This window comes from Trichosurus vulpecula, chromosome 1 (genome assembly GCF_011100635.1).
Source record: "Trichosurus vulpecula isolate mTriVul1 chromosome 1, mTriVul1.pri, whole genome shotgun sequence".
NCBI lineage: Eukaryota > Metazoa > Chordata > Mammalia > Diprotodontia > Phalangeridae > Trichosurus > Trichosurus vulpecula.
The window spans coordinates 54,664,276-54,692,152 of NC_050573.1; the positions used below are offsets into that span (position 1 = coordinate 54,664,276).

The window sequence follows — 27,877 nt, forward strand, 5'->3', positions numbered from 1 at the left end:
CATGTTACAAATACGTGCAGTCAAGGAAGACAAATACCCGTGTTGTCTATGTCCAAAAAATCAGGACTCTTACCCCCTCTCAGAGGTGGATAGCATGTTTCATTTTGAGTACTCTGGAATTGATAGAATGTTGTGTTTGTTGGCATTTACAATGTTGCTATTACTGTATAAATTAAATTGGCCTCCTGGTTCTGCTCACCTTACTCTGCATTGGTTCATACGAATCTTCCCTTGTCATTTCTTATAGCACAATAGTATTCCATTACCTCCAATATACCATGACTTGTTCCGCTGGGCCCCTAAAAGGCCTTCCATTCACGGTTCCTAGTTCTGCCCTTTGCAGCAAGGCAGAACAAGCCCATACTGAAAGACGGCACCAACTCCTCTCTAGGCCAGCCATCCTCAGTGCATTGAAACCAATGGTACACTCTAGTCCCCTCGGGGCTGCTAAAAGTTGGTCTGAGAAACCAGGTTGTGGCCTTCCCACAGTGGCTTTAGGCTTAGCCCTGGCGTGCCAGTAGGGGGCAGTATGGTGTAACTAAGTGGTGAGTTGGTACTAAGAACATCTGGGTTTCAAAGGCTCAGATTTTAGAGCTAGGAGGAATTTTTGGAAGTCAGGATCATGTTGCACCAGATGGGGCCTCAGGAACCATCCCATCTAAGTTCCAGGGTTTTTTCAAAATTTTTTTTTCAATGAATAAAAATCCATTTTCTCTCCCACATCCCCCTAAGTGGAAAAGGAAAAATAAACAACCATGTTTTTTAAACACATGCACGTTCTACCCACCACACCACTTAGCTGTCCATATGTACATACATATACATACACATACACACACACACACACTCACATATATATATATATATATATATATATATATACACACACACATATATATGTATGTAGTCGAACTCCTCTCATATAACCATATTTTCATATATATGAGTCCAAAAGCCATTCCCCAGTGGATAAGGGGTTAAATGTAATGAACAAGAAGTTCTTAAAATAAAAACAGTATGAAAGAATGCCCCCAAGTCACTAATAATAATACTGGAAATGCCAATCAAAACAACCTTGGGACCTCATACCCCTCAAAATGGCAAAAATAACAAAGATGGGAATAGTCATGTTGAAAGGGTTGTGCTGAGGCAGGCACAGTAGTGCATTGTTGGTGGAGCTGTGAATGAGCACAAACATTTTGAAAAGCAATTTGGAATTACAAACATGCATAATCAAGTAAACCATATTTCTACATTGGCCATGTTTAAAAAGACATGTCTTCTTCTGTTCTCTGCAGAGTGGGTAGTAACATCTGTATTCTGGAACTGTGGTTAACCATTGTGTTGATTACCTGCCTTCCGGGGTTGTTGTGGGGATCCAATGAGATAGTGCCTGGCTCACAGTAGGAGCTTAATAAATGCTTATACCCTCCTCTTCCCCCTAATCAGAGTTCTTGAGTCTTTCAGCGTTGTTTGTCTTTACAATGTTATTGTATAAATTGTTTTCCTGGTTCTGCTCACTTCCTTCTGAATGGTTCATACAAGTCTTTCAGGTTTCTCTAAAAAAAGTCCTATTTTTTTTTTCATTTCTTACACTAGTTTTCCATCACATTCATGTCCCATAATTTGTCCAGCTGTTTCTCCGTTGATGGGCCCCCTGCTTTAGTTTCCAGCTCTTTTAACCACCACAAAGAGAGCTGCTGTTAACTTTTTTTTTTTTTTTGGTACACGTGAGACCCCTTTGCATTACAACTCTGGGAAGCTGAGATCCAGTGAAGGTTCGGTAAGTGACAGGATTTGGGATTTGACCTTGGCTTTATGACTCCAAATATAGCATTCCTTCCTCTGCACCCTACTGCCTTCAATCCTAGCCCTTACACTTAGATGATCTTGGGCAAGTCGACCTCCCAGAACCTGTTTCCTCAACTGTAAAATGGAGATGACAATCCTTGTACTTTAGATTTGTTATTATACCAGATGTGTCATTGAAGCACAGCCTGGCACAGATACACACTGCCTTCTCCGCTAGCCAGACTGACCTCCTGAAACCTGCCCCTGGTCTCTCCTTAAGGGTATCTTTTCCTCCCATTGAAAGGTGAACCCTAGTGGTTCTGCCCTTTAGCCTTCAAAGGAGCTTAGGTGGGAGTGAGTGGTTGATGTCTTAGGCTTGAAACAATGGCCTAACTGGTCACCAGCATTGACCCCAGGAGGGAATGATCTGCTCAACCCCTGACCTTATCCACCCACGACCCACAGAGTCACAGTGGGATCAAGGCTTTGTGGCAGTTGTGACCCCTGGTCTCCAGATCCTGTTTGGGTTCTGACTGCTTCCTAGGGATTACTCCTCCCTCCCCTCTTGCAGCTAAAGGAAAAGCCTTTAGGATCCAATCTAATTTTCCTTGTGTGCATCATAGCAGAGGGTCATAGGGACAAGGAGTACATCATTTCACAATCCATCCTATGAGAAAATAAGCCATATGAGGCAGCCTGGGGTGGGGGAAGGTCCCCTGGACTGAGTCAGACCAAAGGCTCAGGTCTCTCCTAGGCTCCTGACCTGCTGGGGGGCCCAGGGGTAAATCATTTAATTTCTCTACTTCAACTGCTTTCATTTATGAAATCAGGATGCTCCCTAACAATTAATATTGGAACTTTCCCTGAAGCTCTCACTCATTTTTGCTAAATATAAATACATGTGATATTCTCATAGATATCTTTGTCATTAAATTCTAATTTATTTTATAGTATTTAATATTTAATACATATTTTCTGTATTCATTTGTATATACACTCATATATGCATGCACGTGTATATAAATACATATATACAACCATGTATATATAGATATGCATGCCTACACATACATGTGTATAATGTACACATGTGTACATATACATAATGTGTATATACATATATGTTTGTGTGTATCATACATGTATGTACATGCATATATTATGCATGTGTGTGTATATATGGATGTCTATGTAATATATTTATATATCTCTATCTCTATATAAATCACTCTCCATCTATCTATCTGACCTAGGCCAGTTTGTCTCTCCTTAAAGCAAGCTGGTGGCTCTCTCCTCCCCTCCCAAGAGGGGAAGGGGGCTCACTATATTTGTGCCCTATTTCCACTGTAATTCAAACCCCTGAGCTCCAGTGATCCTCCAACCTCAGCCTCCCTAGCAGCTGGAACTCAAAACACCCACTGATCTGGCCCAGGGCCTCATCCAGCAGAATTCAAGCTTGGGCAAATGGGTCTTGTGATGCATTGTAGGTTCTGTTTTCTGGGGACTGTGGGGAGGCTCATCAGAAAAAAAAAAAAAACTTAAAGTAATAAATAATATAATAAATACAAATATATAATAATAATATAAATACTAAATAATGATGTATGATCATTCAATGCTTATAACTCTGAAGCAGGGGGCAGTCTAACTCAATTTTACAGATTAAAAAAAACAACCAGAGACTTGCCTGGCATCACAGCAGGTAAGCAGATGGGATGGGATTTGAACTTGATTCCAACTCCAGCTCGCTCCCCATTACAATAGAATTGTCATAGAAGCTGTGGAGGGGATTGGTTGGGGAAGGGAATCTGCACCCAGGGACCCCCAACTATTTTGAAGTATTGGCACCTTCAAGACAAAGCCTCCAGATACACTGTTCTGGTCCCGAGTCCAGCTGGAGTCCGGGATGGGGAGGAATTAGGAAGGAAACAGTCCCCTGGACTCATGGGACCTTGCGCGTGGAGAGCTGGGATCAGAGGCTAGAACATAGTTACCCAACAGGAACTGGACCTAGAGGGAGCTGATTCTGGTCTTATTAAATCGGCTTTACTCCATGAGGAATTCCAAACATGAAGTCCTTCATTCCAGAACCAGCTAATCCATCCCCTGTTGCGCTCCTGTATCCTAAACCTGGAGGAAGGTGGCATGTTGGTGGGGGGGAGGGGGAAGTGGGCTTAATGTAAAGAGTCCCAGACCAGTAGCAGGCTCCAGACCTGGCACAACCATTACTTAGCTGTATATCCTAAGACAAATTACTTTCCTTCTCTTTGTTTCCTCTGTAAAACTGGGGTGACAGTGGCGGTTCTTGCCCTACTTTGCATTCTGAATGCATTTAGTAATCTAGGGAAGCCTGTGGACAGATTTCAGAAGAAGGTTTTTAAGTTTCTGAGTAAGATTTTTAACCTCCAATTTCGACTTTTTGTTCTAAGAGCTCTTCCATCTCTGACACTCTGTGTCCTAAGGGCCCTCCCAGCTCTGAGACTCTGTGTTCTAACGGCCCTCCCAGCTCTGACATCCTGTGTTCTAAGAGCCCTACCAGCTCTGACACTCTGTGTTCTAAGGGCCCTCCCAGCTCTGACATCCTGTGTTCTAAGGGCCCTCCCAGCTCTGACATTCTGTGTTCTAAGAGCCCTCCCAGCTCTGACACTGTGTTCTAAGGGCCCTCCCAGTTCTGACATCCTGGGTTCTGAGGGTCCTCCCAGCCCTGACATCCAGTATCCTAAAGGCCCTCCCAGCTCTGACATCCTGTGTCCTAAGGGCCCTCCCAGCTCTGACATCCTGTGTCCTAAGGGCCCTCCCAGCTCTGACATCCTGTGTTCTAAGGGCCCTCCCATTTCTGACATCCTGGGTTCTGAGGGCCCTCCCAGCCCTGATATCCAGTATCCTAAAGGCCCTCCCAGTTCTGACATCCTGTGTCCTAAGGGCCCTCCCAACTCTGACATTCTGTGTTCTAAGGGCCCTCCCAGCTCTGACACCCTGTGTTCTAAGGGCCCTCCCAGCTCTGACGTCCAGTGTCCTAAAGGCCCTCCCAGCTATGATATTCTAGCTCTGATATCCTGAGTACTAAGGGCCTTTACAACTGTCAAAATCTGTTTCTGATTAATGGGAATTTTAGGCAGGGCCCAAGCAATAAAAGAAAAGCCAGGAACCCTAGCTGAGATGAGACTTAATCTGATCTTTACAGATTTTCTCCCTAAGGGTCTTCTCTCTCTCTCTCTCTCTCTCTCTCTCTCTCTCTCTCTCTCTCTCTCTCTCTCTCTCTCTCTTCTCTGTCTCTCTGTCCCTGTCTCTGTCTCTCTCTCTCTCTGTGTCTCTCTGTCTCTGTCTCTCTCTCTTTCTCTCTCTCTCTCTCTCTCTTTCTCTCTGTCTGTCTCTCTCTCCTCTACCTCCCAGCACTGGCCCTTCTTTGATCACCTCCTTTTCTTGACCTGAGACCACCACCCAGTGGGGGAAGAAAGTTTAAGGAAGGGTAGAGAGTATCAAGAAATTAGGAGACACCCTGTTTTCCAGAGCTAAGGCCCAGCAAGCAGGCTGTGCCCTCAATTTGACATAACAACAATCCTTTGCTCTCACCCTCTGGCAAAATCACATAACTATTGTCTTGCTTTGATCTAGTCACCGGACAAGTGCCCATGTGTGGGTCGTGAGCCCCTGCTATGAATCAAACTTCTCTCATTCCTGCTGTTACCTCCCATTGTCAGAGCTGCAGCTCTGCGTAGCCGTATTGAGATCTCCCCACGCTACCTCAGGTCCCCCCACTAGGGGCAGGGCCCTGGCACCTGTATCTAGGTCCCCTCCTAGCTTGCAAGCTGTTTCCCTCACTTTGAAATTAAACTTCTGTTTGATTCCTGACTCTGCTGTCTCTAGCCTGCTTTGTTCAGCTTCAGCCACCCACAGGTGAGAGGCCAGTTCTGTCCAGTTGACAAGAGGCAGAATAGGCTGGTGTGTACTCAGATGGCCTGTCCACCTTCCCTTATACTTTATAAGCAAGTCTTATACATCCTTAAGTCTTATACATCCTTATCTGGCGGCCACCCTGATATAGGCACCACCCAGGAGAAGGGCAGAAGAGAGGAACAGAGGATCCTGGGGTTAGCCAAAACCACACCCTAGCTTCCTCTTGGGGACCAGTCCAGCACCCCAGGGCTTGGCAGCTTCTCCAAAAACTGCTGTCAAGAGATAGATGCGAGTCCCCTGGGCTCCGGGCCCAGGGCAAGCAGCTCACTCCTCAGAGGAAGCTTTCCAGGGAGCCAGGAGGCCTGAATTCCAGCCCCGGCTGTGCCAACAACTCACTCTGTGACCTTGGGCTGGGACTTTCTCTTCTCTGGGGTCATGAGTTTCCTCATCTTTAAAGTGGAAAGGAAATTCATAAGGTCACAGCCCTGGAGCTTGAAGAGAACTTGAGAGTGTGTCTAGTCCAGTCCCCTCATTTACATATGAGGAAACTGAGACCCACGGCAGTGAAGATCACATAGGAAGTAAGCTCCTGTAACTCCATACACATTGTCCTTTCTGCTGAACCATACTGCCTCCCTTAAACAGTTCCTGGTGGCCCTGTTCCCACTCACCTCCTTTCCCTCCCAGTTTCACCCCCCTAAAAAAAAGCTTTTTGGAGACTCACAGTTATTCATTCATTGCACCCAAGAAATATTTCCCGATCCTGCTTCCGTGTTTGGCCAAAACAACTTAGGGCCACTGGAATAAGACGTCACCTCCCAACTGCAATCTGGGAAGGCTTCCTGTAGGATCTGGTGTTGAGTGGGAAATAGCCTTGGGAAAGCCAAAAGCATCCTTGATTCAGGTCTGAGCATCACGCATGCATGGCACTTTGGTCCAGGTTCATCTTCCCTTCTCCAAGGCTGCCTGTGTCCATGTCTTTAATGGTCCCTGTGGGCTCTGGGGCTTCCCAAGTTCCCATCTATGAGTCCCAAGGCTCACAGGGTTCTCATCCTCTGCGGAAGCTCAGTTGATTCCCCTCTTTGGGTCTCAGTTTCCCCATCTGAAAAATGACAGGTTTGGACTAGATGATTTCTAAGAGCCCTTCTAGCTCTGGTAGTTTATATTCTGTATCCCCAATTTGACCTTTCCAATTCTCCCTTTATCTGCCTCCACCCAAAGATAATGAGCCTATTGGACATTGGCCTGCCTCAGTGGAGCCTCTGGTCCTTGGGAAGCTGTTGACTGGTCTCCTTTTCCCTCTGCTCTGTGCTGACCTGCCAGACCACCTTGGAAGGTACCAGGCAAGATGCTGATGGGCACTCCACAAGCAGGGCTTCTGGTTCCCAGGGCGATAGCCCCTCCCTTTGCCTTATCCTCCTCAGACAGATGAGCTAAGAGTCTCCAGAGTCAGGACTTGTCCACCACTGGCTCTGTTCAGCTTTGCAGGCACCTTTCCAGCATTGAGTTGGCTGGCTCAACTACCCAAGGTGTGAGCAAAGGCTTGGAGGAGAAGAGTTGGAGGGAACCTCCTTCCCACCCCCCACCAGCCCAAGTGTGAATTAGATCTAAGCTGCATAAGATATCACAGTGAGGACAGAGGGGGGAGGAGCCTTCTACTAACGCTCTCCTCCCTGGGATCTTGGGCAAGTCACAATTCCTCTTTGGGCCTTAGTTTCTTCTGAAGTAAAATGAGAGGATTGAATTAGGTGGGAGATAAAGTCCCTCCAAACTCTGAAAGTTTGTGTTCTAAGGTCCCTCCTGGTTCTGACATATGTTCTAAGTATCTTCCTTGATTTGACATTCTCTGTTCTAAGATCCTTCCCATCATTGACACTCTGTGCTCTAGGGGACCTCCCAGTTCTGACACCTTAGGTTCTAAGTGTCCTTCTAGCATTGATCTTCCATGCTCTAAAGTTTTCTCCCCATTTTGACACTCTAAAGTCCCTCCTAACTCAGACACTATATTCTGAGGCCCCTTCTGGCTCCGACATCCTGTGTTCTAAGGGGCCTACCAGCTCTGACCTTCTCTGTTCTAAGGCCTCTCCCAGCTCTGACATGCTGTGTTCTAAGGGCCCTCCTATCTCTGACACTGTGTTCTAAGGAGCCTCCCAGCTCTTACATCCTGTGTTCTAAGGACCCTCCCAGCTCTGACCTTCTCTGTTCTAAGGAGCCTCCCAGCTCTTACATCCTGTGTTCTAAGGACCCTCCCAGCTCTGACCTTCTCTGTTCTAAGGGCTCTTCCAGCTCTGACATCCTGTTTTCTAAGGGCCCTCCCAGCTCTGACATCCTGTGTTCTAAGGGCCCTGACACCCTGTGTTCTAAGGCCCACAAAGCTCTGATATTCTGTATTCTAAGGGCCCTCCCAGTTCTGACACTTTAATGTTTCTTTGATTCTTTTTCTTTGGACATTCTGGCTCTCATCCCTCTTCCCAGGAGGGGGCAGTGGAGATACATGGAGAGGAACACAACCTTCTCATAGTATCCACACTCACCCCTGGGACATTGGGATCCACACACAACCCTGTGCTGCCCAGGACTCTAGGCTGGGTCTGAACCAACACCTTCCCCTTCCATCCTCCCATCCAGTCTTTAGCCAGCCACAAGAGGTGGGAAGGACACCCCAGGGTTATTTTCCCTAAAACCTGGATGAGAATGAACCCCAGAGAAGGGAAGGGCCTCACCCAGGACCAGAGAACAAGTTAGTGGCCTAACTGGCCCTTGGACTTGGGTGATGTGCCAGTTTCCTTATTGACTTCTCAGGTCTCTTCCAAATCTCTATCCCTGAACCTGCCCTGCTGGCCTGGCGTGGAGCAAAGGACCTGGCTGGTCCTGGGAGAAGATCCCCTCCTACAGGGACTTTGGTGGTGCGGACAATTAGGCAGACTCTGGGAATCCCTGAGGCAGGGGAGAGAGGGAGGAGGCCAGTGGTCAAGTGGCCCTTCCCTGACCCTAATAGGGTCATGGATGGGAATTTCCCATCTCCCAGTCTGCTCTGTTTGCCTGCCTCCCACCGCCCCACACCCTCACCACCACCTCCCCACCCATTCCCCAGTCTGTTCTCTAGAAATCCCTGCCTGTAGAGATGGAGTTCCAGGCCTTGGGAGTACATAGAGTATAGAGATGGAAGAAGAAATCTCAGAGCGTTTATTTCTTCCTTTTCCCCTTCCTCTTACACCACACACACACACACACACACACACACACACCCTTCCTTGTGGACTACCCCAGTCTCCACCCCCACCTCTTGCTCCGGGCCTGTCTGTCTCAATCTCAGGACCTAAAGGGTGCCTGTCACCCCGCCTCCCCCCAGGGAGACACCCTCTCCTTGGGATGTCATGAGTGGGCGGGGCCTGAGTAACCCCTAAGAAGACTAATAAAGCTCCGTGGCCCTTTCCCTTCCCTGAGTCCTTGGCATTCCCAGCTCAGACTTCAGCTTCAGCCCTATTCTTTGCAGGCTGGTGTGTGGGAAAGCTGTCAGCCAGCAGGTCAGCTGTTATTTGCTGGGGGCAGAAACTAGTGGGAGACCCCAATAGCCAGCCTTCTCCATTTCAGGACACTCCTTTCCCAAAGCTGACAGATTGGGAGCCAGCAGGGCTCCTAGACAGGGTGGGCTGAGTGGTGTCCAGGACCTGGAGAATTGGGAATCAGGGAGGGAGTGTAGGGTGAGGACTCCAGGGTCCTTGTTTGGAGGTGGGTCTTTAAGCATCCTTCCTCTGGCTCAGCTCAGGGGAGCCCCTTAGTCAGGCAGGGGACCCCCACACTCTCCTGCCTTTCCCCTGGTTTCTCCCTATTTGCTTTCTTTGGGCTGATTCTTCTTGCTTTCTTCCTGCCAAGTCCTTAGCCAGGGCAACCAGAGGGGAGATTGGGCTTTGAAGTCAAGAAGTGTAGACAGGGAAAGCAAAGGAGCCAGGAATCCTGGCAGGTGAGGCAGTAGGGATGGAGGCCTGGGTCCCTGAGCGGCCTACCTTTGGCTTCTGGGACTACGGTGTCTTTGGTCTCATGTTGCTGGTCTCCACGGCTATCGGACTCTTCTTTGGGCTGGCCCGGGGTGGGCAGAAGACCGCAGAAGACTTCTTCACAGGCGGACGGCAGATGGGAGCTGTGCCCGTGGGCCTCTCGCTGGCAGCCAGCTTCATGTCGGCTATCCAGGTGCTGGGAGTGCCTGCGGAGGCTTACCGTTATGGACTCAAATTCCTCTGGATGTGCCTGGGTCAGATGCTCAACACCCTCCTGACTGCCTACCTCTTCCTCCCTGTCTTCTACCGCCTGGGCCTCACCAGCACATACCAGGTAACCAGGGAGGGCTGAGGAATCCCTGGGGTTGAGGAGCATTCTTAGAGACTGGCCCACTCCCCTCCCCACCTTTCTTCCTAATGGCCACCTTCCTTGGCCTCCAAGCCTGGCATCCAGCCAACAGTGTTCTGTGTTCAGCCCAGCCTGCACTCCCAGGAGGGTCTGGAATCAGTGTCCATGTTATAGTTAGAGTGGGGAGGGATGGGCATTGGAGATTGCACTGGAGCCGATAGGTGACAGGTGGAGGGACCCTGGAGGCCAACCTGGCCTTGGTTGTCTATGGGCAAGACTTCGGTCCACACAAAGTCCACCCACCTGACGGCATCCCCCGACACATGAACCCCATCACCACTGGGTATGCTTGGACTCAAAGGGCAGGGAGAAGGAAAGCTCACTCTGTGCATACATATGAATACGGGCATGTGAGTCATCTGTTTGTGTGCCAATGCCTTCATGCAGGCCCGGGGAGGGGCTGGTGAAGGGAGGGTGGGAGTGGGCTGTATGATGTATATGTCTTCATGGATGTGTGCACAAAGGCGCGAAAGGCAAGCTAGTGGTGTGAAAAAAGTCATGGGCTAGAGCCAAAAGCCAGGAAATCTCAGGTCTGTCCCTGGCTGGGTAACCTGAACCTTTCTCTGAGCCTCAGTGTCTTCCTCTGGAAAATGGGGTTATTTTGATGCTTAAAGGTCTTTGTGTTCTGCTGCTCCAGTGCAGGGTTCTCTCATTAGAGAACAGAGGGGCTAGAGAGCCCCTTCAAGTTCTTCAAGGAAAAGCAGGCTGTAAGGGCCTTGTGTCGGACCCAGGGTGGCGTAGGGAATATGACCTTGCCTTCCCATTCCCCGTGCAGTATCTGGAGCTGAGATTTAGCCGTTGTGTTCGTCTGTGTGGCACCATCCAGTATGTCATCGCCACGGTAAGCCACCCTCCGTCTCCTCCCCCCACAGTGCCCAGCCCCAAACCTGCCCCTTTGCTGACTCAGCCTCCTGAGCTTTTACTCCCTGGGACCCCCAAATGAGTTGTCCTTGGGTTCTCCAGCTGAGTCACTCTAGGTCCTTCCATCTGAGTTGTCTCTGGGTTCCCCAGTGGAGAAAAGGTGTCCAGGGCTTTGGGCAGGGCCAGAGAAGTCCCAGTGAAAGTCTCCCACATTGAGGTGGTTCCGCTTGCCTAGGCTTCCAAATCCCTCGGAGGCTGAGGTCAGGACAGGTCAATGGAAGTGGAAGAACCAGAAGGGATAGGGAGTGAGGGCAGACATGGGGAAGAAATTCCTGTTTGAACATGCATTAGGCCCCCAGGGAAGGCCAAAGGAGGGCTTAGATGCTCATCACCCCAAAGGTTCGATTTCTGGGAGATCACCTCCAGCCTACTTTGTGGATGAGGACTGATGTTTGACAGAAATGTCCTGGATGGGGGTGAGGGGTGGGGAGGGGGAGGAATGGAGCAGGGTCATTCTATCCAGTCCCCATTAGACATAACTGGGACTCACTTCCCTGCCTTCCTGCACAGATGCTATACACAGGAATTGTCATCTATGCTCCTGCCCTGATTCTCAACCAAGGTATAACCCAGAGTGAGACCTACAGGTGTCTCCTGCCCTCCAGAAGACCTCAGGCTGAACAGAGACATGGCTGTGGCATCAGGGAGCTCCAGGCTGAGGAGAGACATGGCCCTGCCCTCAGAGAGTCTCCAGTTTGAGGGGAGACAGCCCTGACCTCAGGGAGCCCCCGGTTTGAGGGATTACATGGCCCTAACTTCAGGGAGCCCCCAGTTAGAGGGGAGACACAGCCTTGAGCTCAAGGAGCCCCAGTCTGAGGGGTTACATGGCACTAGCTTCAGGCAGCCCCCAGTTTGAGGAGAGACACAGCTGGGACCTCAGAGAGTCTCCAGTTTGAGGGGAGATAGCCCTGACCTCAAGGAGTCCCCACTTTGAGGGATTACATGGCCCTAACTTCAGGGAGCCCCCACTTAGAGGGGAGACACAGTCCTGACCTCAGGGAGCCCCTGGTTTGAGGGCACATATGATCCTGCTGTCAAGGAGCCCTTGGTCTGAGGACAGACATGACCCCTAGCTTTGGAGAGCCCCCAGTCTGAGGGGGTGGGACGACATGACCTTTTCTCTCCCTCGGGCTGTCTGCCCACTGTGACTCTCTGGCTTCCAGTAACAGGGCTGGATATCTGGGCATCTCTCCTTTCGACCGGTGCCATCTGCACCTTTTACACCACTGTGGTAAGCATCCCCAGGGGACCCAGCCCAGCCCAACATGTGGCCCTGATCATCCCAACCTCCTCCCTACTCTGCCCACCTCATACTGGTCTATTCTTCTCCTCCAAATACTTGGGGTATCTTTGGTGTCACTAGAGAAAAGGGGCCTGTTGATAGTCAAGAGACATTTCCAGGGCTCCTCAGTGAGCCCTGGGCTGGTAGTTGGGAGACCTAGGCTTTAGTGCATCTCTACTTCTGACTGGCTGTGTGACCTCAGACAAACCCCCTCCTATCTCTGGACCCCAATTTCCCATCTGTAAAATGGGACTAACAACCTCCCCCTTCCCTCTAAGGATGGTCATGAGAATTAGAATAAATAACACATGGGAGGAAATAGACCTTTGTAAGCCAGAGCTGGATTAGATGAACTCAGAGGTCCCTTCCACATCTAAATTCTGCGTAAAGGGTTAAAACAATGGAAGGGATCCTTCTTATCAGCAAGTAGGTCAGAACATTTCAAGGGCCACGATGCTGGGGTGCCAGCTTCGATACCAATAGGCAAGGGCTTCTTCATATGATGGATTTTTACCCAAATGGGATCTCCCTCCTCAAGCTGTTCAGGCCCATGCCCTCCATGCCAGGCAAAAGGGCATTGAGGGGCGTGGTCACAGGTCTAGGAAGCCTCTGGGGAGGTGCATCCTCTGCCTCCTCCCACCTTCATCCTCCCACGCATTTCCTCTTCCCCAGCAGGTTGGGGGGATTGAACAAGCCCTATCTCTCTCCCCTCCTCTTTCCCCATCCCTGCCCTACAGGGAGGCATGAAGGCCGTCATCTGGACAGATGTCTTTCAGGTGTTTGTGATGCTCTCCGGGTTTGTAGCCATCTTGACCCAGGGCACGCTTCTGGTTGGTGGTGTCCAGCGGGTGGTGGACATTGCCCACAATCACTCCCGGATCAATCTGTTTGAGTGAGTGTTCCCTTTACTTCTAGAACGCTTGATGCCAATGAGGAAGGTGGTGGGAGTGAACCCCAGGGGAGGAGGAAATGAGTTGAGGGACACTTCTATTGGATAGTTGGTTATTCACCCAATCTACTGCCAAATAGCTTGACTCAACACCCTGGTGACTTCCCAGACCAAAAGGCCCTCCCCTTTGTCTGTCATCTCCTGCCATTAGAATGGATGCTCCTTGAGGTCACAGATTATGTTTCTTCATATTTGCATCTCCAGTGCCTGGCATGTAGTTAGCTCCTTTCCCCCCCCCACCCCCCCCCACCCCCATTCATTCATATAATGCACCCTGCACTGTGCTAGACACTAGGGATAGGAAGACAAGACAAAGCAATCAACCTCCCATCAAGGAGTGCACATTCTGCAGCAGAGAATGTGTAGACAGAGAAATAAATATAAAATAACTTTTTTAATGCAAATTAAATTTTTTGGAGAGAGTTCTAAGCACTTGGGGTGTGGAGGATGAGGAAAAGCTTCATGGAGCAGTGGTGGCTGGGCCAAGCTTGAAAGGAAGCTAGGAATTCCAAGAGGTGGGAAGTGAGGATGGAGAATATTCCAGGGAGTGGGAGTGGGTATGGGCCGACCAAGCTTCCGAATGGACAAAGCCTGTGAAAAGGCATAGAAGTGGAAGACAGAATGTCTTCTATGGAGAAGAGCAAATTGGTGCTGGAATGTAAAGGGGAGCCATTGAAGCTTCTGGAGCAGGGAAGCAACTGGGTCGGTCTTTTGCTCCAGGATTATCTATTTGGTAACTGTGCGGAGGATGGATTCAAGAGGGGAACTTTTTTTTTAAACTAGGAGATTATTATAATAGGTTCAGGAGAGAGGTGATAAGGGGCTAATGTGATGAGCAGTGTGGATGGGGAGAAGGGGATAGATGCATGAGATGTGGAGACGGACAAGGCAAGTCCCCACTGATGTATACAGCACCTCCCCAGTCAATTCGGCTCTGGGAAATAGAAGAGTTTGGAAATGTACTGACAGAATTCAGCAATGCTGGGGATCTTGGAGGGAGGGAAGCATGGGAGCCCATAGATAGGAGGAACAGGGGGAATCTTTGGAGCAAAAGAAGGGAAATTTAACCAGTTTCCATAATAAAAATTGCTACTTATGAGAAGGATATGGGATATAATCATGGCTTCATCTGTTGCTTGTCCTTCATTCTGGAAGAGGACAATGACATCAGGAAGATGAGGCCATGACTTGCAAATGAATTTGATTTCAGGGCTGGGCAAGGTCACCAGCCTCATCTCTCCTCCAGAACCATCTGGCTCCAGTGGAGATATAGATCAGGCTAACTGGAGATGGCCCCCCACGTGGCTTCATATTTTAAAAGGGAAAAGTATTCCAGGTTCTCAGAGAACATGACCACCACTGGAATGCTGGTGACTGCGAGGCAGGGCTGTTGAATTTCAATAGAAATGGATCCCCGTGGCAGGCTATTGATTTAGAAAACCACAAATTAATATTATCTCTGTTGTATTGTATATTTATTTATTTTTGTTAAACATTTCCCCATTAGATTTTAATTTGCTTTGGGCTGCACTCTGAGTTTGGAGGGCCTCCGCTCCAAGGGACCCAGGACAGGAGTCAGAGCCTGTGTTAGAGACGGAAGAGATGGTTTGAGGTTTAGCATGAGGATTAAGGAATGAGTTTGGGGCAGGCAATGGGGTGAAGAGATAAGTTTGGAGTTAGGCTTAGGGTTAAGTAAAATTGAGAAGGGGCAGCTAGGTGGCGCAGTGAGTAGAGCACTGGCCCTGGAGTCAGGAGGACCTGAGTTCAAATTCGACCTCAGACACTTGACACATTTACTAGCTGTGTGACCTTGGGCAAGTCACTTAACCCCAATCGCCCTGCCTTCACCCCTCTTAAAAAAAACCCAAAAAGTAGTATTTAGAGCAGAAGTCCTTCACTTTTTTGTGCATGGACCCCTTTGAAGCCTATGAACCTCTTCTCAGAATGTATGGCTTTAAAATTCATAATTGAAGGAAATACTAAGTTTCAGTTGGATGTTAGTGAAAATAAAGATGTCGTTTTTTTCCCCATCCAAGTTCATGGACCCCCTGAAATCTGCATCTGTGGATCCCAGGTTAAGAAACCCTGTGACGCAGAGGCAAACTTAGGAAATAGATTTAAACCCCACGATTCAGCTCAACCAACACTACTTTGTGGTAATTCACCTCTTGGAGCTTCTGTTCTGCTATGGGATGTGGTGTGTACACAGAGAAGAAAATATGAGGTCATCTGAAGAGGGCAGTCAGGGGGATCAGGGCTTCCTGGAGGAGGGGTAACCTCAGCAGAGACATGCAGGAAGCTGAGGATTGTAAGAGAAGGAGGAAAGAAAGGAGAACATTCCAGGCATGGAAGAAAGCCTGTGAAAAGGTCCTGAGACAGAAGGTCAAATTGGTGAATTGGAATCAACACCATGTATTAAGAGCCTACTATGTGCTAAGTACTGAGGATACAAGCAAAATCTGCCTCTGCCCTCAAGAAGCGCATATTCTAGAGACTGTGAGGGGGCCCGAAGAACAGAGAACTGGAGTCAGGAAGACCTGAGTTCAAATCCAGCCTCAGACACTTATTATATGAACCAAGTCAAAGTCACCTAACCACTGTCTGCCTCAGTTTCTTCATTTGTAAAGTAAGGATCATAATAGCACCTACCTCCCAGAGTTGTTGTGAGAATCAGAATATTTGTAAAGTGCTTCAGAAATCTTAAAGTGCTGTGTAGATGCTGAAAAAATCTAATGTTTGACTGGTAGGGAGCAATGTCCGGAGCCAGATTGTAAAGGTATTTAAGTGCCGGGGTAAGGAATTTAAATGCTCGGCCTAGAGGTAATAGTGGGCTGCCGATGACTTTTGAGCACAGACCAGACCCTGACCAGTGCCTCAGGAAAATTAGTTTGACATATCAGAGGTGAAGCAAGGACATCAATTGGCCCCGTGATTATTTGATAGTGATGTAGAAACCCCAGCTATAGCAAGAAGAGAAGAACTGAAGAAAGGGACCAATAAGCATAGAAAGGGTGAAGGCAAAATTATCTCTTTGCAGATGACCAGATGGTTTGCTTAGAGGATCCTAGAGATTCAATGAAACTACTGAAATAACAGCCTTGGGAAAGTTTTAGGATAAAAAAATAGGCCTGGAAAAATCATCAACCTTTGTTTAGATTAATAACAAAGCCCAGCAGGGGGAAGATAGAAAAAGAAATTCCTTTCAAGATTATTTTGGCAGCTGTGTAGCAGATGGGTTGGATTGTACCGGGGAGAGATGGGAAGCAGTGAGTCAGGTTAGGAGGCCAGCGCAACAACCCAGGAGACAGGCGATAACCCAGTTTTGACATTAGGCCAAAGGAGAGATTGGCCCCAAACTTCATGTAGAAAAGGGACTAAATATATGTTTATTAAAGTACCTTAGGGTCATGGAATGGATTGAGGGTTTGAGGTGGGGAATGCGTTTGGAGTTTGGGCTGGGGTGGGTAAAGAAATGGTTCGGGCCTTGGGTTTGGAGTTAGGTTAAGACTTTGATTAGGGATGAATTTCGGGGTTTCAGCTTTGATTAGGGACAGGTGAGGAAAAAGCCTCCTTCCTTTTTGAACTCAGGTGGTGGACCATGGGTGCAGAATGAGGCATATATCATCTCACATGGTCAATATGTTGATTTATTTTGTCCAGCCATACTTCTTGGTTACAAGTGAGTGGCTTATTATTTTGAAGTGGGAGTTATCAAGGAGTGATGTTATGGTTGTTATAGGGGTTGACTTGCTTCTGTCGTGTCATGTCCAACTCTTTGCGACCCCATTTGAGGTTGTAAAAAGGAGCTGTTGAGAAAAAGAATTAGCCCTGGCTGGGTTTAGAATCTCTTGCTGACTGAGGTCAGAGATGCTGTCATTAGAGACCAGGTAGGTCATAGTCAGGGTGGGAGCCAGGATGCTGGTGCCTGCAGACTGTTTCCTGACCCCATGTCCCTGCTCCTACCTCCAGCTTTCCTGCCAGTCAGACTTCTTCTCCATCTCTTCTCTCCCCACTCCCCAGAAGGACAAGGACCCAGACGAGGCAGAGACAGTGGGACATAATAGACTGAATGCCAGATCTGGCTCGGATCCTTCCTCTGATACTTGCTAGCTCTGGGACTCTGGGTGAATTCCTTAAGGTCTCTCTGCCTCAGCTTCCCGATCTGTTAAATGAAGGGTTTGTACTCGAAGGCCTCTGAGGTCGCTTCTGGCTCTGACTCTATGACCCTATACCCAGTAGAGCTGATGTCTGATGCTGCTTTAGGAGGGTGGGGGCTAGGGATGGGGCCTGGCTATGTCCAGAGCCTTCGCCTGGAGGCTACCTCTGATTAGGGGCAGTCCCTGGGCTCCATGCCCTGCTCTCCCCTCAGTCTTCCTAGTGACTGAACCTGCTCTCTCCCCGTCACCCCAACCTTCTCCCTACAGCTTTGACCTGGACCCAAGGAGACGCTACACCTTCTGGACTTTTGTGGTGGGGGGCACACTGGTGTGGCTGTCCATGTATGGGGTGAACCAGGCCCAGGTCCAGCGCTACGTGGCCTGCAGGAGTGAGCGGGAGGCCAGACTGTGAGTGCCTGGGTCCAGGAGCTGGGAGGCAGGGTTGAAGAACAGGGCCACAAAACAGCCATTTCCTCATCAGGGCAGCTCTGATTGTGAGAAAATTCTCCCTTATATTTAGCCTAAACAGGCTTCTTTGCCACATGGCCCCTTTGTAACAGGACCTGCCCTATCTCAGAGCCAAGCAAAACCGTTCACGTTTCTTTTCTAGTCAGATCCCGGAAGGAGACGATGTCCTCCTAAACCCAGGCCTCTTGGTCCCTATCTGTAACAGCAAGCAAAGTGGGATAAATCCCACTTTGCTTGCCGTTTGCTTGCCGTTACACCACCTCAGAGCTCTGATCCTTGGGTGTCCATGTTTTGGATCTCTTCAGCCTTTTCTCCTTGTCTATCCCCTCCTTCCTTCCCCCATCTGGCTCCCCTAGAGCAGCCTCCCCAGCCCACTGGGTCTTGCTGACATGCCCGCTTCCCTCTCCAATGCAGAGCACTGCTGATCAACCAGACGGGTCTCTTCCTCATTGTGGGCAGCGCAGCCACCTGTGGTGTCATCATGTTTGCCCTGTACAGAGACTGTGACCCACTTCAGGCTGGGCACATCTCTGCTCCTGACCAGGTAAACCCTCCTGGAGAATGGCCCGGTCCCTGGGGCTCTGAAGGGGAGCACCTCAGAGGTAAAGAAACTTCCCAGATGAGCCAGGGAGGGCAGAGGTCATTTATAAGGCCCCTAATGGGCCATTGAAATGGGAAGATTTTAAAAACACAGAATGTCAGGGCTGAAAGGCCCTTAGAGCAAGGGCTAGCAAGTGTCTGAGGCCAAATTTGAACTCAGGTCTTCCTGATGCCAGGCTGGGGGCTCTATCCATTGTGCCACCCACCTGCTGCCAATGGAAGAGACAGCTCATAGTTAACTAGGTGGATATAAGCTATCTAAAGGCCTCTGCTAGGTTTGACATTAGGACAGAGGATAGGGAATATAATCGGTGCTCTATAAACCTTTACCTCCTTCCTCTGCTAGATCAGGGGTTGGCACTATGGCATGAGGGCCACATCTGGCCAGTTGCTTGCTTGATTGAAAATTGCAAAAACCATTCTTTTCTTGAGAGCCAAACAAAAGCAAGTGGTCCTAGATTGGGCCTGAGGGCCCACCCTTGTTCTAAATGACATACAGATTCCTGCAATCCTGCCTTGCCCAACAGGGAAGTGTGGTATAGTGGAAAATGCCCTGAACTGGGAGTCTCAGGTCTTGAGTTCAAATCCCATCACTGCTAATTCTCAGCGGGTGATGTTAGACAAATCACTTAGCCCTTTTGATCTTGTTTCCTTGTGTAATATGAGGCAGTTAGACTAGAAGAAGCATTTATTAAGCATTTCCTATGTGTCAGGACCTGGGTTAAGCATTTTACAAATATTCTCCCATTTGAGCCTCACAACAATCCTGTTGGGGTAGGTGCTATTATGATCCCCTGTTTACAGTTGAGGAAATTGAGACAAGCAGAGGTTAAGTGACTTGTCCAGGGTCCCACAGCTAATAAGTGTCCAGATTCAAATTCAGGTCTTCCTGACTCCAGGCCCAGAGCTCTAACCACTGGACCACCTCACTGCCTCAAAGGTCCCTTCCAGCTCTAGATCCCATAATCCTTCCTTCCTTCCTTCCTTCCTTCCTTCCTTCCTTCCTTCCTTCCTTCCTTCCTTCCTTTAACATGTCACCATTCTCAAGAGGATACTCATCTGCTGTGAAGATTGGTGAACTCTTGAGTGTCAGCTCAGCTGGTCTGGCCAGTGGACCAAAGGGCTCTTGTGACTGTAGGCTGAGTGAGCAGAGATCCTCACTCCAGAATGAGGGAGGTCTGCTCCCTGTGTCTTCTGCTCTGCTCCGATTCTATCTAGACCAGGGCTGTCCAACCTTAGGTTTTTATTGAAACAATAGACAATATATTTTGATTTGCCACTTTAGTGAGAGCTCTGTGGGAGCTAGTCTTCATTTACTAGAGCATTTATGTAAATTTCTATGCTTGTAGGTGGCTGCATAAATCCCACTGCAGGCTTCATGCTCATTTTGGACAGCCCTGATCTAGAGCATAGAGGTCAGTCCTCTGGTCATCCTTTAGTCAGGATGGGAGCTTAGCAGGAACAGCCTGGAGTCAGAGGCCCCGGGATTCAGGGCCCATCTCTGATGCTAACTGCCTGTGGGACCTTGGACAGATCCCATTCCCCATCTATAAAATTAGGGTGTCAGACTCAATGGTTCCTTCTAGCCCTAAATCTATGACCTTGTGTCCGAAGGAAGGCAATCAGGATGCTGAGAAGTTTGGACAACAAACCACGTCAGGATTGGCCATAGGGACTGGGGCTTTGGAGCCTGGAGAAGAGATGGGGTGGGGGAGGGGGGATGGTCCATGTCTTCACAATAAGGGGCTCTCTGGGGCAGAGGGAGCAGCCCTTTTCTTCGTAATAATAATGGATGTTTACATAGCACTTCAAGCTTTGCATTATTTCACTTGAACCCCGTAGCAGCCAGGGAAGCTTTAGCTTCAGTCATTCTCCCCATTTGGGAAATGAGAAAATTGAATTCCCAGAGAGCATAGGCTGTTTGCCTAGAGGGGCAGCAAGTGTCAGAGGCGCACTCAAACCCAAAGCTTCCCTACTCTAGTAGTCATTACATCAAGACGCCTCTAGGGGCTAGCTGCCTTCTGTGTGTAAACAGGCAGCCCAGCTGCAGCGTCTCTGAGGAGCTTTCCAGTGCTGACCTTCTGTGTTCTAAGAACTCTTCCCTCCCGAACATTCCAGGAAGCCTCCATAGGGAGAAAGCTTGATCTGCGTGCCCCAGGGGGCAGGACTAGGGATGGCATGGGTGCCAGGAAAGTCCCCAGGAGGCAGATTTCTACAAGGGGTCAATGATTATCATCGCTATCGATTACTATTATGTTTGCTCGTGGTAACTTAGGTTTGGACCTGTGATGTCCCTCCTGATGAGGGACCCCACTCCAGCACCCACCAGTGGGAATCCTCCGACCTCCTAGTCTTACAAGAGGGACGAAGGGACGCGGGTCCGTGTGTGTTCCGGGCGGGACCTATGAGACAGAGAGAACAAGCATTCTTATTCCTGTTTCATAGATAGAACAGAAATCTAGGGTTGGTGCCCGAGGTCACGCAGCTGGTAGGAAGCAGGATGTGCAGAGCAGTGAATGAATTTGGAGTCAAAAGACGTGGGTTGGGGCAGCTAGGTGGCACTGGCCCTGGAGTCAGGAGGACCTGAGTTCAAATTCTACCTCAGACACTTGACACTTACTAGCTGTGTGACCTTGGGCAAGTCACTTAACCCCAATTGCCCTGCCTTCCCCGCTCCAAAAAAAAAAAAAAAGACCTGGGTTGTAATCCAGCCTCTTCTATGTACTAGTTGTGTGTCCTTCCGCAAGTCATGGTTTCCCCTCTTTTTGTCTCAATTCCTCCATTTGTCAAATGAGAAGATCTTCTCCCAGTGCTTGTAATTCTGTGATGGCCTCCTGTGGTCCGTGGTCTGTCTTTTTTTTCGTGGGTTTCTTCGAGCCCCCGTGTTGGAGGGTGCTTTTTATGATCTTGTCTCTCAGGATTCTATGGCCATCTCCCCACCCCCACCTTGAATCTCCTTGTTCACCCTGCTCCCCCCAGGAGGCTGTAGGCACCGCTGCTTAGCAGGGCCATCCTGGGGGAGAACAACACAGGGAGAGTCTGCTGTGTGCTGTGGGAACAGCAGATAAGCTCTGGGCCTTCTCCACATCTTCTCTTCCCCCCAGTACGTGCCCTACCTGGTGCTAGACATCTTCCAGGATTACCCCGGTGTTCCTGGACTCTTCCTTGCCTGTGCTTATAGTGGTACCTTAAGGTAAGATCTGAGATTCCCTGGGCAGAGTGGGGAGGGGCCCCAACCTTTACAATATCCCACAGAACTCCATATAGACACGTACCCTTAGGAGGGCTATCTCCTCGGAATAATGGAGGCTTTGGATCCCACAGCCTGGAAGTTCCAACCCCAGCTCAGCCATTCCACATGCTAAAGACTCTCCCAAGCCCTGAAATTCTGCTTTCTGAGATCCCTCCTAGCTCTGACATTCCTCATCCTAAGGACCCTTAGGGAGGGAGCCAAGCTCTGACATTCTTCTTTCTAAAATCCCTCCCAGCTGTGACTGTCTATATTCTAAAGGTCCTCCAAGCTCTGACAGCCCTCCTAGATCTGACATTCTATGTTCTAGGTATTAAAAGCACTCCCAAATCTGACCTGCTATATTTTAGGCACTAAGATTCCTCCCAGATCTGATATTCTGTGTTCTAAGCTCTGATGTTCTAATGTTCTAGGCTCTCTTAGGTCTGATAGTCGGGCTTTTGAGTTCTCAGGGTTTTTTTGTGGTGGCATTCTAGGATCCTATGTGACTAGTGGGCTAGGAAGATATGGAGGGGATAGGCTCCAAATTGGGGAGGAGGGAGGGTAGGTCCTGCTCTCACACCCAATGTCTCCCCAGCACGGCATCCACCAGCATCAATGCCATGGCCGCTGTCACTGTGGAGGATCTGATCAAACCCCGGCTACCAAACCTCAGCCCTCGAAAACTGACTCTGATCTCCAAGGGGCTGTGTAAGTGCTGTGGGGTGGCCGGAAAGGAAGGATAGGCACTCAGGGAGCAAAGGGGGAGGGGTAGACTATCTGTCTGGGCGTCTTCCTGGAGAAGATGGTTCAAGGCTAGACCATTAGGGGGCCTCCAGATGTCAGCTCCCCAAAGCCAAGGTTGGAGTCCCCTGACAGCTGGCTCAGTCTGAGGCTCAGATGCTAGGGGGGAATTCTAGGGGTCTGAAAGTCCCCTCTCTGATGGGCAACCCTGTTAATGGCCTCTCCTCTTTGTCTCTGACATTTACCAGCTCTCATCTATGGTTCAGCCTGTCTGATGGTGGCTGCCCTGTCCTCCTTGCTCGGAGGTGGTGTCCTTCAGGTGAGCCCCTTGCCCTGGGGATGGTCCATGCCCCAGCAGGCTGACCCTGGCTCCCAACAACCAGAGAGAACTAAACTCTGAACCCAACCCACAGCCTCCAGGGAGGAAGAGGAAAAGACACCATCCAGTCCGTGGGGAGCCCCCAAGACTGGGGGCTAATGTGACTCTTCCCTCAGGGAGCAGCTCAGACCCTTGAACTAGGGACTTACGGAGTGATTTTTTTGTCCATTTTTTAAAAATTTAATTCTCTCAACCATGGGGCAAAGACTACGCAGGATCTATTATCCCCATGTAGCAAATGAAGATACTGAAGTGAAGGGAAGGGAAGGGAAGGGAAGGGATTTCCCTTAAGTTCCAGAAAACCAATGGCAGACAGGACCAATTCCATTCTACTTAATTATACAACCATTTATTATTTATTGAATTGAGGGCATCGGAGTCTCTCGATTCCCAGGAGCCCAGGGTTCCTTCTCTGATACCAGACCCTGCTCCCTCTGAGGGCTGAGCAGGAGGGGGAGGGGGAAGGGAGACCCAGATCCCAATTCTGACCATCCTCTTCCCTCCCCAGGGGTCTTTCACTGTTATGGGTGTGATCAGTGGTCCGCTGCTTGGAGCCTTCATCCTGGGCATGTTCATTCCAGCCTGCAACACTGCAGTAAGTTGTTTCCACACCCCCCAGGCCCTGTCGGGTTGATGGCACCTTGGAAAGCATCGGGTCCAACACTCTTATTTGAGAGATGGGAATACTGAGATCCAGGGGAGGGCAAGGTCTAGCTCCAGCCCAAGACACTAAACTAAAATCTAGTATCTTACTCTACCCCTCTGTCTATCAAGTCTGGCTCCCAAGGTGGAGTTTTAGGGTACAGGGGTGCCCACACAGAATGGAATGTGCCTGGTAGAGGGTCTCAATAATAGATCAATCTTTTCATCTGCTCCCATTCTTCTGTGAGGATGGGCCATTCATGTTCCCTCTCTGGGTCTCAGTTTTCTTATCTGTAAAATGGAGGTGGGGTGGCTTAGATGATCTCTAAGGTCGCTTATAGTTTTAAGTGTTGTGATTCTCTTCCCCAGGGTGTCTTCTCGGGCCTGGGTGCAGGCCTTCTACTCTCCTTCTGGGTAGCCGTGGGGTCCACCCTGTATCCCCCAAGCCCACAGACCATGGGTGTGTTACCTACGTTCACAGATCACTGTGAACTCTACAATGCCACTGAGGGCCTAAATATCACCATGATCACGGGGACCCTTCCGCCAAGGACTATTTCTTCCCCAGGAGACAGGTGAGGAAAGGAGAGGCGAGCGTGCTCTCAGGGAGCCCATAGTCTGAGAGAGAGAAACAGAATAATAAAATGCCAGTTAGAAGAAATCTCAGAGTCATCTGATAGGAACCCTCTCTCCAATATTCCCCAGCAAACATGGTCATTCAGTCTGCATGGAGACCTCCAAAGAGGAGCAGCTCAACCCAACCCACTTCTAGACATGGCCCTGCCCTTGGGGATCTTCCTGTTTTAAGAAAAGACCAAAAAAAATGTTTGTTGACTGAATTTGAGAGGAAACAGGCAGGGGCTATCAGGCTGGAAGCCCCAGTGGAATGGAGTCAGGGCAGTGCTAGCATCCCTAGCAGGACCTGTGTCTTGGGCAATGTGGTGGGTAAAAAGGGCGAGGGGTGGCCGAGCTGCTGACAGTCCTCTCTGCACAGGACCACTATTGCTGATGACTTCTACGCCATCTCCTACCTGTACTATGGGGCCCTGGGCACACTGACCACAGTGCTGGGCGGCGTCCTTGTCAGCTACCTGACAGGTAATACGGTCTTAGGCCTGGCTTCCTGGAGGCCGTGTTAGAGGTCATCTGGCCCACCTTCTGGTGTTGTGCTGGTCTTCTTAGCCATCACCCTGCTTCCAAGAGTCATCTGTGACAGATATCAATGTCATGGAATCACAGAGCTTAGACTTTTTTGTGTGTCCTGGACCCTTTCAGGAGGCTGGCAAAAACCTGTTTTTAAATGCATGCAGCAAAATACAAGGAGTACAAAAGAAAACAATTATATTGCGATACACTTAGCAAAGTTTTTTTAAAGCAATGAACAAACCAAATTCATAGACCTCAGGTTAAGAAACCAGGGCTTAGAGAAATACTTTTAGAACAGGGATGGGGAACCTGTGGTTGCATATGGCCTCAAGACCGCAGGTTCCCCAACTCTGCTTTCGAACATAGAATGGCAGAGCTCAAAGGTGAACCTTCTAAAAGGTAGCCTGTCAGGGCTGGGAGGAACCTTAATGTTCAACCTCCACCAAGTTGGTCATAAATGGTATGCTTATCTCGGTGGTCGTTGGGGTGGTGGGAAATGGGGAGGGTCTGTGTCTTCCTCTCCTTTCTCCCATTGCAGGGAGCCGGGGCTGAGGTTCAGGCTACACATTTTGTCTTTTTCCTTCCTCTTCCACAGGCCCCACCAAACGTAATGACCTGGGTCCTGGCCTTCTGTGGTGGGATGTCATGAAACAGATGTCCTCTGTGGCCCCCATGGCTCAGTCGATGCCCCTGGAGGATGGCTTGTCTAATTCCAAGGTCAAAATCAGATCTATCAGACAATCATCTGGAGCTAGGGTGGCACAGGGGAGAGGAATGCACTGGGTCTGGGCCTGGACTGAGGTGCCACAGGCCACCCCATGGCCTCTGGGAGAGTTGTTGATGGACCTCAGGTTTAAGATCTAGCCAAGAATGAAATTTTCAGATTGCAGTGGTGCTGATAATACTTTTGTGATAGTCACCAAAGCATATAAGAATATTAGCCGTTAATATACAGATGCAGATTCAAACCTGCTAGCACTTGCAGTCAGATGTGGCTCCCTTTGCTTCTCTCACTTCCTCAAGAGACCCATCTTGTGTCCCAGTACTAGCCTGAATGGATGGTGAGGGTCTCCCCAGGTCATAAAAGCAATGACCCCTACCCCTTTGATTGCTTTTATTCCCCCCAAAACATCATGCCACATTGGCCTAGAGGTCACTCAGGCGATCACCAAAGCAGGGTCTGTATCGGTCAATCAGTCAACAAGCATTTATTAAGCACCTACTATGTGCCAAGCACTGTGCAAAACACTGAGATACAAAGAGAAGCAAAGAACAGCCCCTGCCCTCAAGAAGCTCATGATCTAAGGGGAGAGATAAGCAAATAAATACGTACAAACCAGCTGTATATGAGATAGATGGAAAATAATGAAGAGAAGGAAAGCACCAGAACTAAGGGGGTTGGGGAAGGCTCCCTGTAGAAGATAAGACTTAGTTGGGGTTTTAAGAAAGCCAGGGAAGGCAGGAGGTGGAGATGAGGAGGGGAGAGTATTCCAGACATGGAGGCAGCCAGAGAAAACGCTTGGAGCCCAGACATGGAGGAGCTTGTTCATGGAACAGTTTGGGGGGGGGGGGGGCAGGCAGGAGGTGGGGCCAAGGTACTGGATCGAAGAGTACATGGTGGGAAGACTAAGCAAAAGGGGAGGGGGAGCTTGATGACTAGGTCCAGGGGACATGGAGCTCTTTGTCCCTCCACTCTCTCCCTCCCCTATTTTATAATCTTGTTTTTCACGTGGTTAATTTTCCCCTGTGCCTCTGCCCTGTGGATACTTGCTTATCCTGATTCCATGGAAACAATCTAGTCACAGTGAAGGGTGGGGCAGTCTCTGGCCAAAACCCACCAGGGTGGCTTACTTCTCCCTTGGTGGCCAGGGCTTAAGTCCTCAGAGCTTATAGCCACCTAGGAGACTGAGAATTCTGCCTGACTTGCCTGCCAGATAAATACTCCAGCTAGCAACTCTTCCCCTATCCCAGGGGTGGGGAACCTGCAGCCTTGAGGCCTCATGTGGCCCTCTAGGTCCTCAAGTGCAGCCCTTTGACCAAATCCAGACTTCACAGAACAAATACAACCTTGAGGCTACATGTGGCTCTCCAGGTCCTCAAGTGCAGCCCTTTACTTGAAGTCCTAGAGGGCCTCGAGGCCATAGGTTCCCCACCCCTGCTTTATCCCTTACCTGCCTCATGAGGGACCTTTGGGGGGCAGAGTTCTGGGAGAGACTCATTGGCCATTCCTATAGGGACCCATTCAGGCCTCAGAGGAATGAACGATCTGAATTCTATTCACGGTTTCTGAAGCATCTTTCTATCCATCCTCTCTTCTGATTTTTCATAACAGCTTGAAAGAAAGATAGGGCAAATTGTATAATAAGCTTTATAATCTTCTAAAACCACACTAGGGCTTTTGGGATGCCCTATAAGAATTAACACTGATAGAGGATCCCCAAGACCCCTCCTCAGGGCTGGACCTGTTTCTGATCTTCTCTCCTGCAGGATTCCAAAGAGTACCCACATGAGGTGAAGAAGCCCCCAGGCTCCCCATCTTTCTGGCTGCTCCAGAAAGAGGCAGAGGAAAGCAACCTGCTTAGGGAAACTGACATCTAAGTTGACCCATGCATGGACTGAGAGAGAGACTGAAAAACCCAACCTGAGGGGGCTGGGCCAGAACTTTGGCCTAGCCAGTTCTAGGCCCTGGGAACCTGCTTTCAATGTCTCTGATTGGTCAGGGATTGTTTTATGTTTGTGAGCCTGGGGACCTCTGGATCTTCTAGAATTAAGGATGGAGGAGAAAGGGCTGGACCCTCCTCGACTCATGGACCTTCCCTCAATCTGATTGTTCCTGCATGGGGAAAGCAGTGGGTTTGGGTTAAGTTTGATTTCTTCTTGGGGGAGTCAGTGTTTGTGTATGTAATAAGGGAGAGGAGGGTGTCTTCCTGTCCCCTGAACGCTCCATTTATCAACTGGGAAGATGGCTGGATGCTGGAATGCTCTCCCCTCCTCAGCTTCACCTTGGAATCCCAGGCTCATCTTCTAGGCTCAACGTTTCCTACAAGATGCCTTCTCCTGCTTCTTCCATAGGCCCTCCTCTCTCCCCAGCACCTCCTCCCAATCCCAGAATCATTTTGTATTTAATATTTTGTATTTGATTATCTGTGTAGAGGTTGGTTTTCTTCTGGTAGAAAGTAAACTCCTGTAGCCAGAATGGACTTTGTTTTCTTTGAATGACTCAGCTTGCCTCGTTGAGCTTCCCTGGACACTGGGGCTTGCTCTT

The 27,877-nt window shown here is 49.4% G+C and overlaps 1 protein-coding gene across 1 annotated transcript; it reads left to right on the forward strand.

Moving 5' to 3' along the window:
* The first annotated feature begins 9,666 nt into the window (after positions 1-9,666).
* SLC5A5 (solute carrier family 5 member 5) lies at positions 9,667-27,210 on the forward strand. The gene is made up of 15 exons (XM_036741411.1): positions 9,667-10,020; positions 10,871-10,936; positions 11,527-11,578; positions 12,180-12,247; positions 13,036-13,190; positions 17,672-17,812; positions 18,287-18,416; positions 21,577-21,665; positions 22,300-22,412; positions 22,694-22,764; positions 23,333-23,419; positions 23,836-24,041; positions 24,461-24,564; positions 25,208-25,329; positions 27,100-27,210. Exons 1-15 carry the CDS (start codon positions 9,667-9,669, stop codon positions 27,208-27,210), a joined length of 1,869 nt encoding a protein of 622 aa, XP_036597306.1.
* The last annotated feature ends 667 nt before the right edge of the window (positions 27,211-27,877 follow it).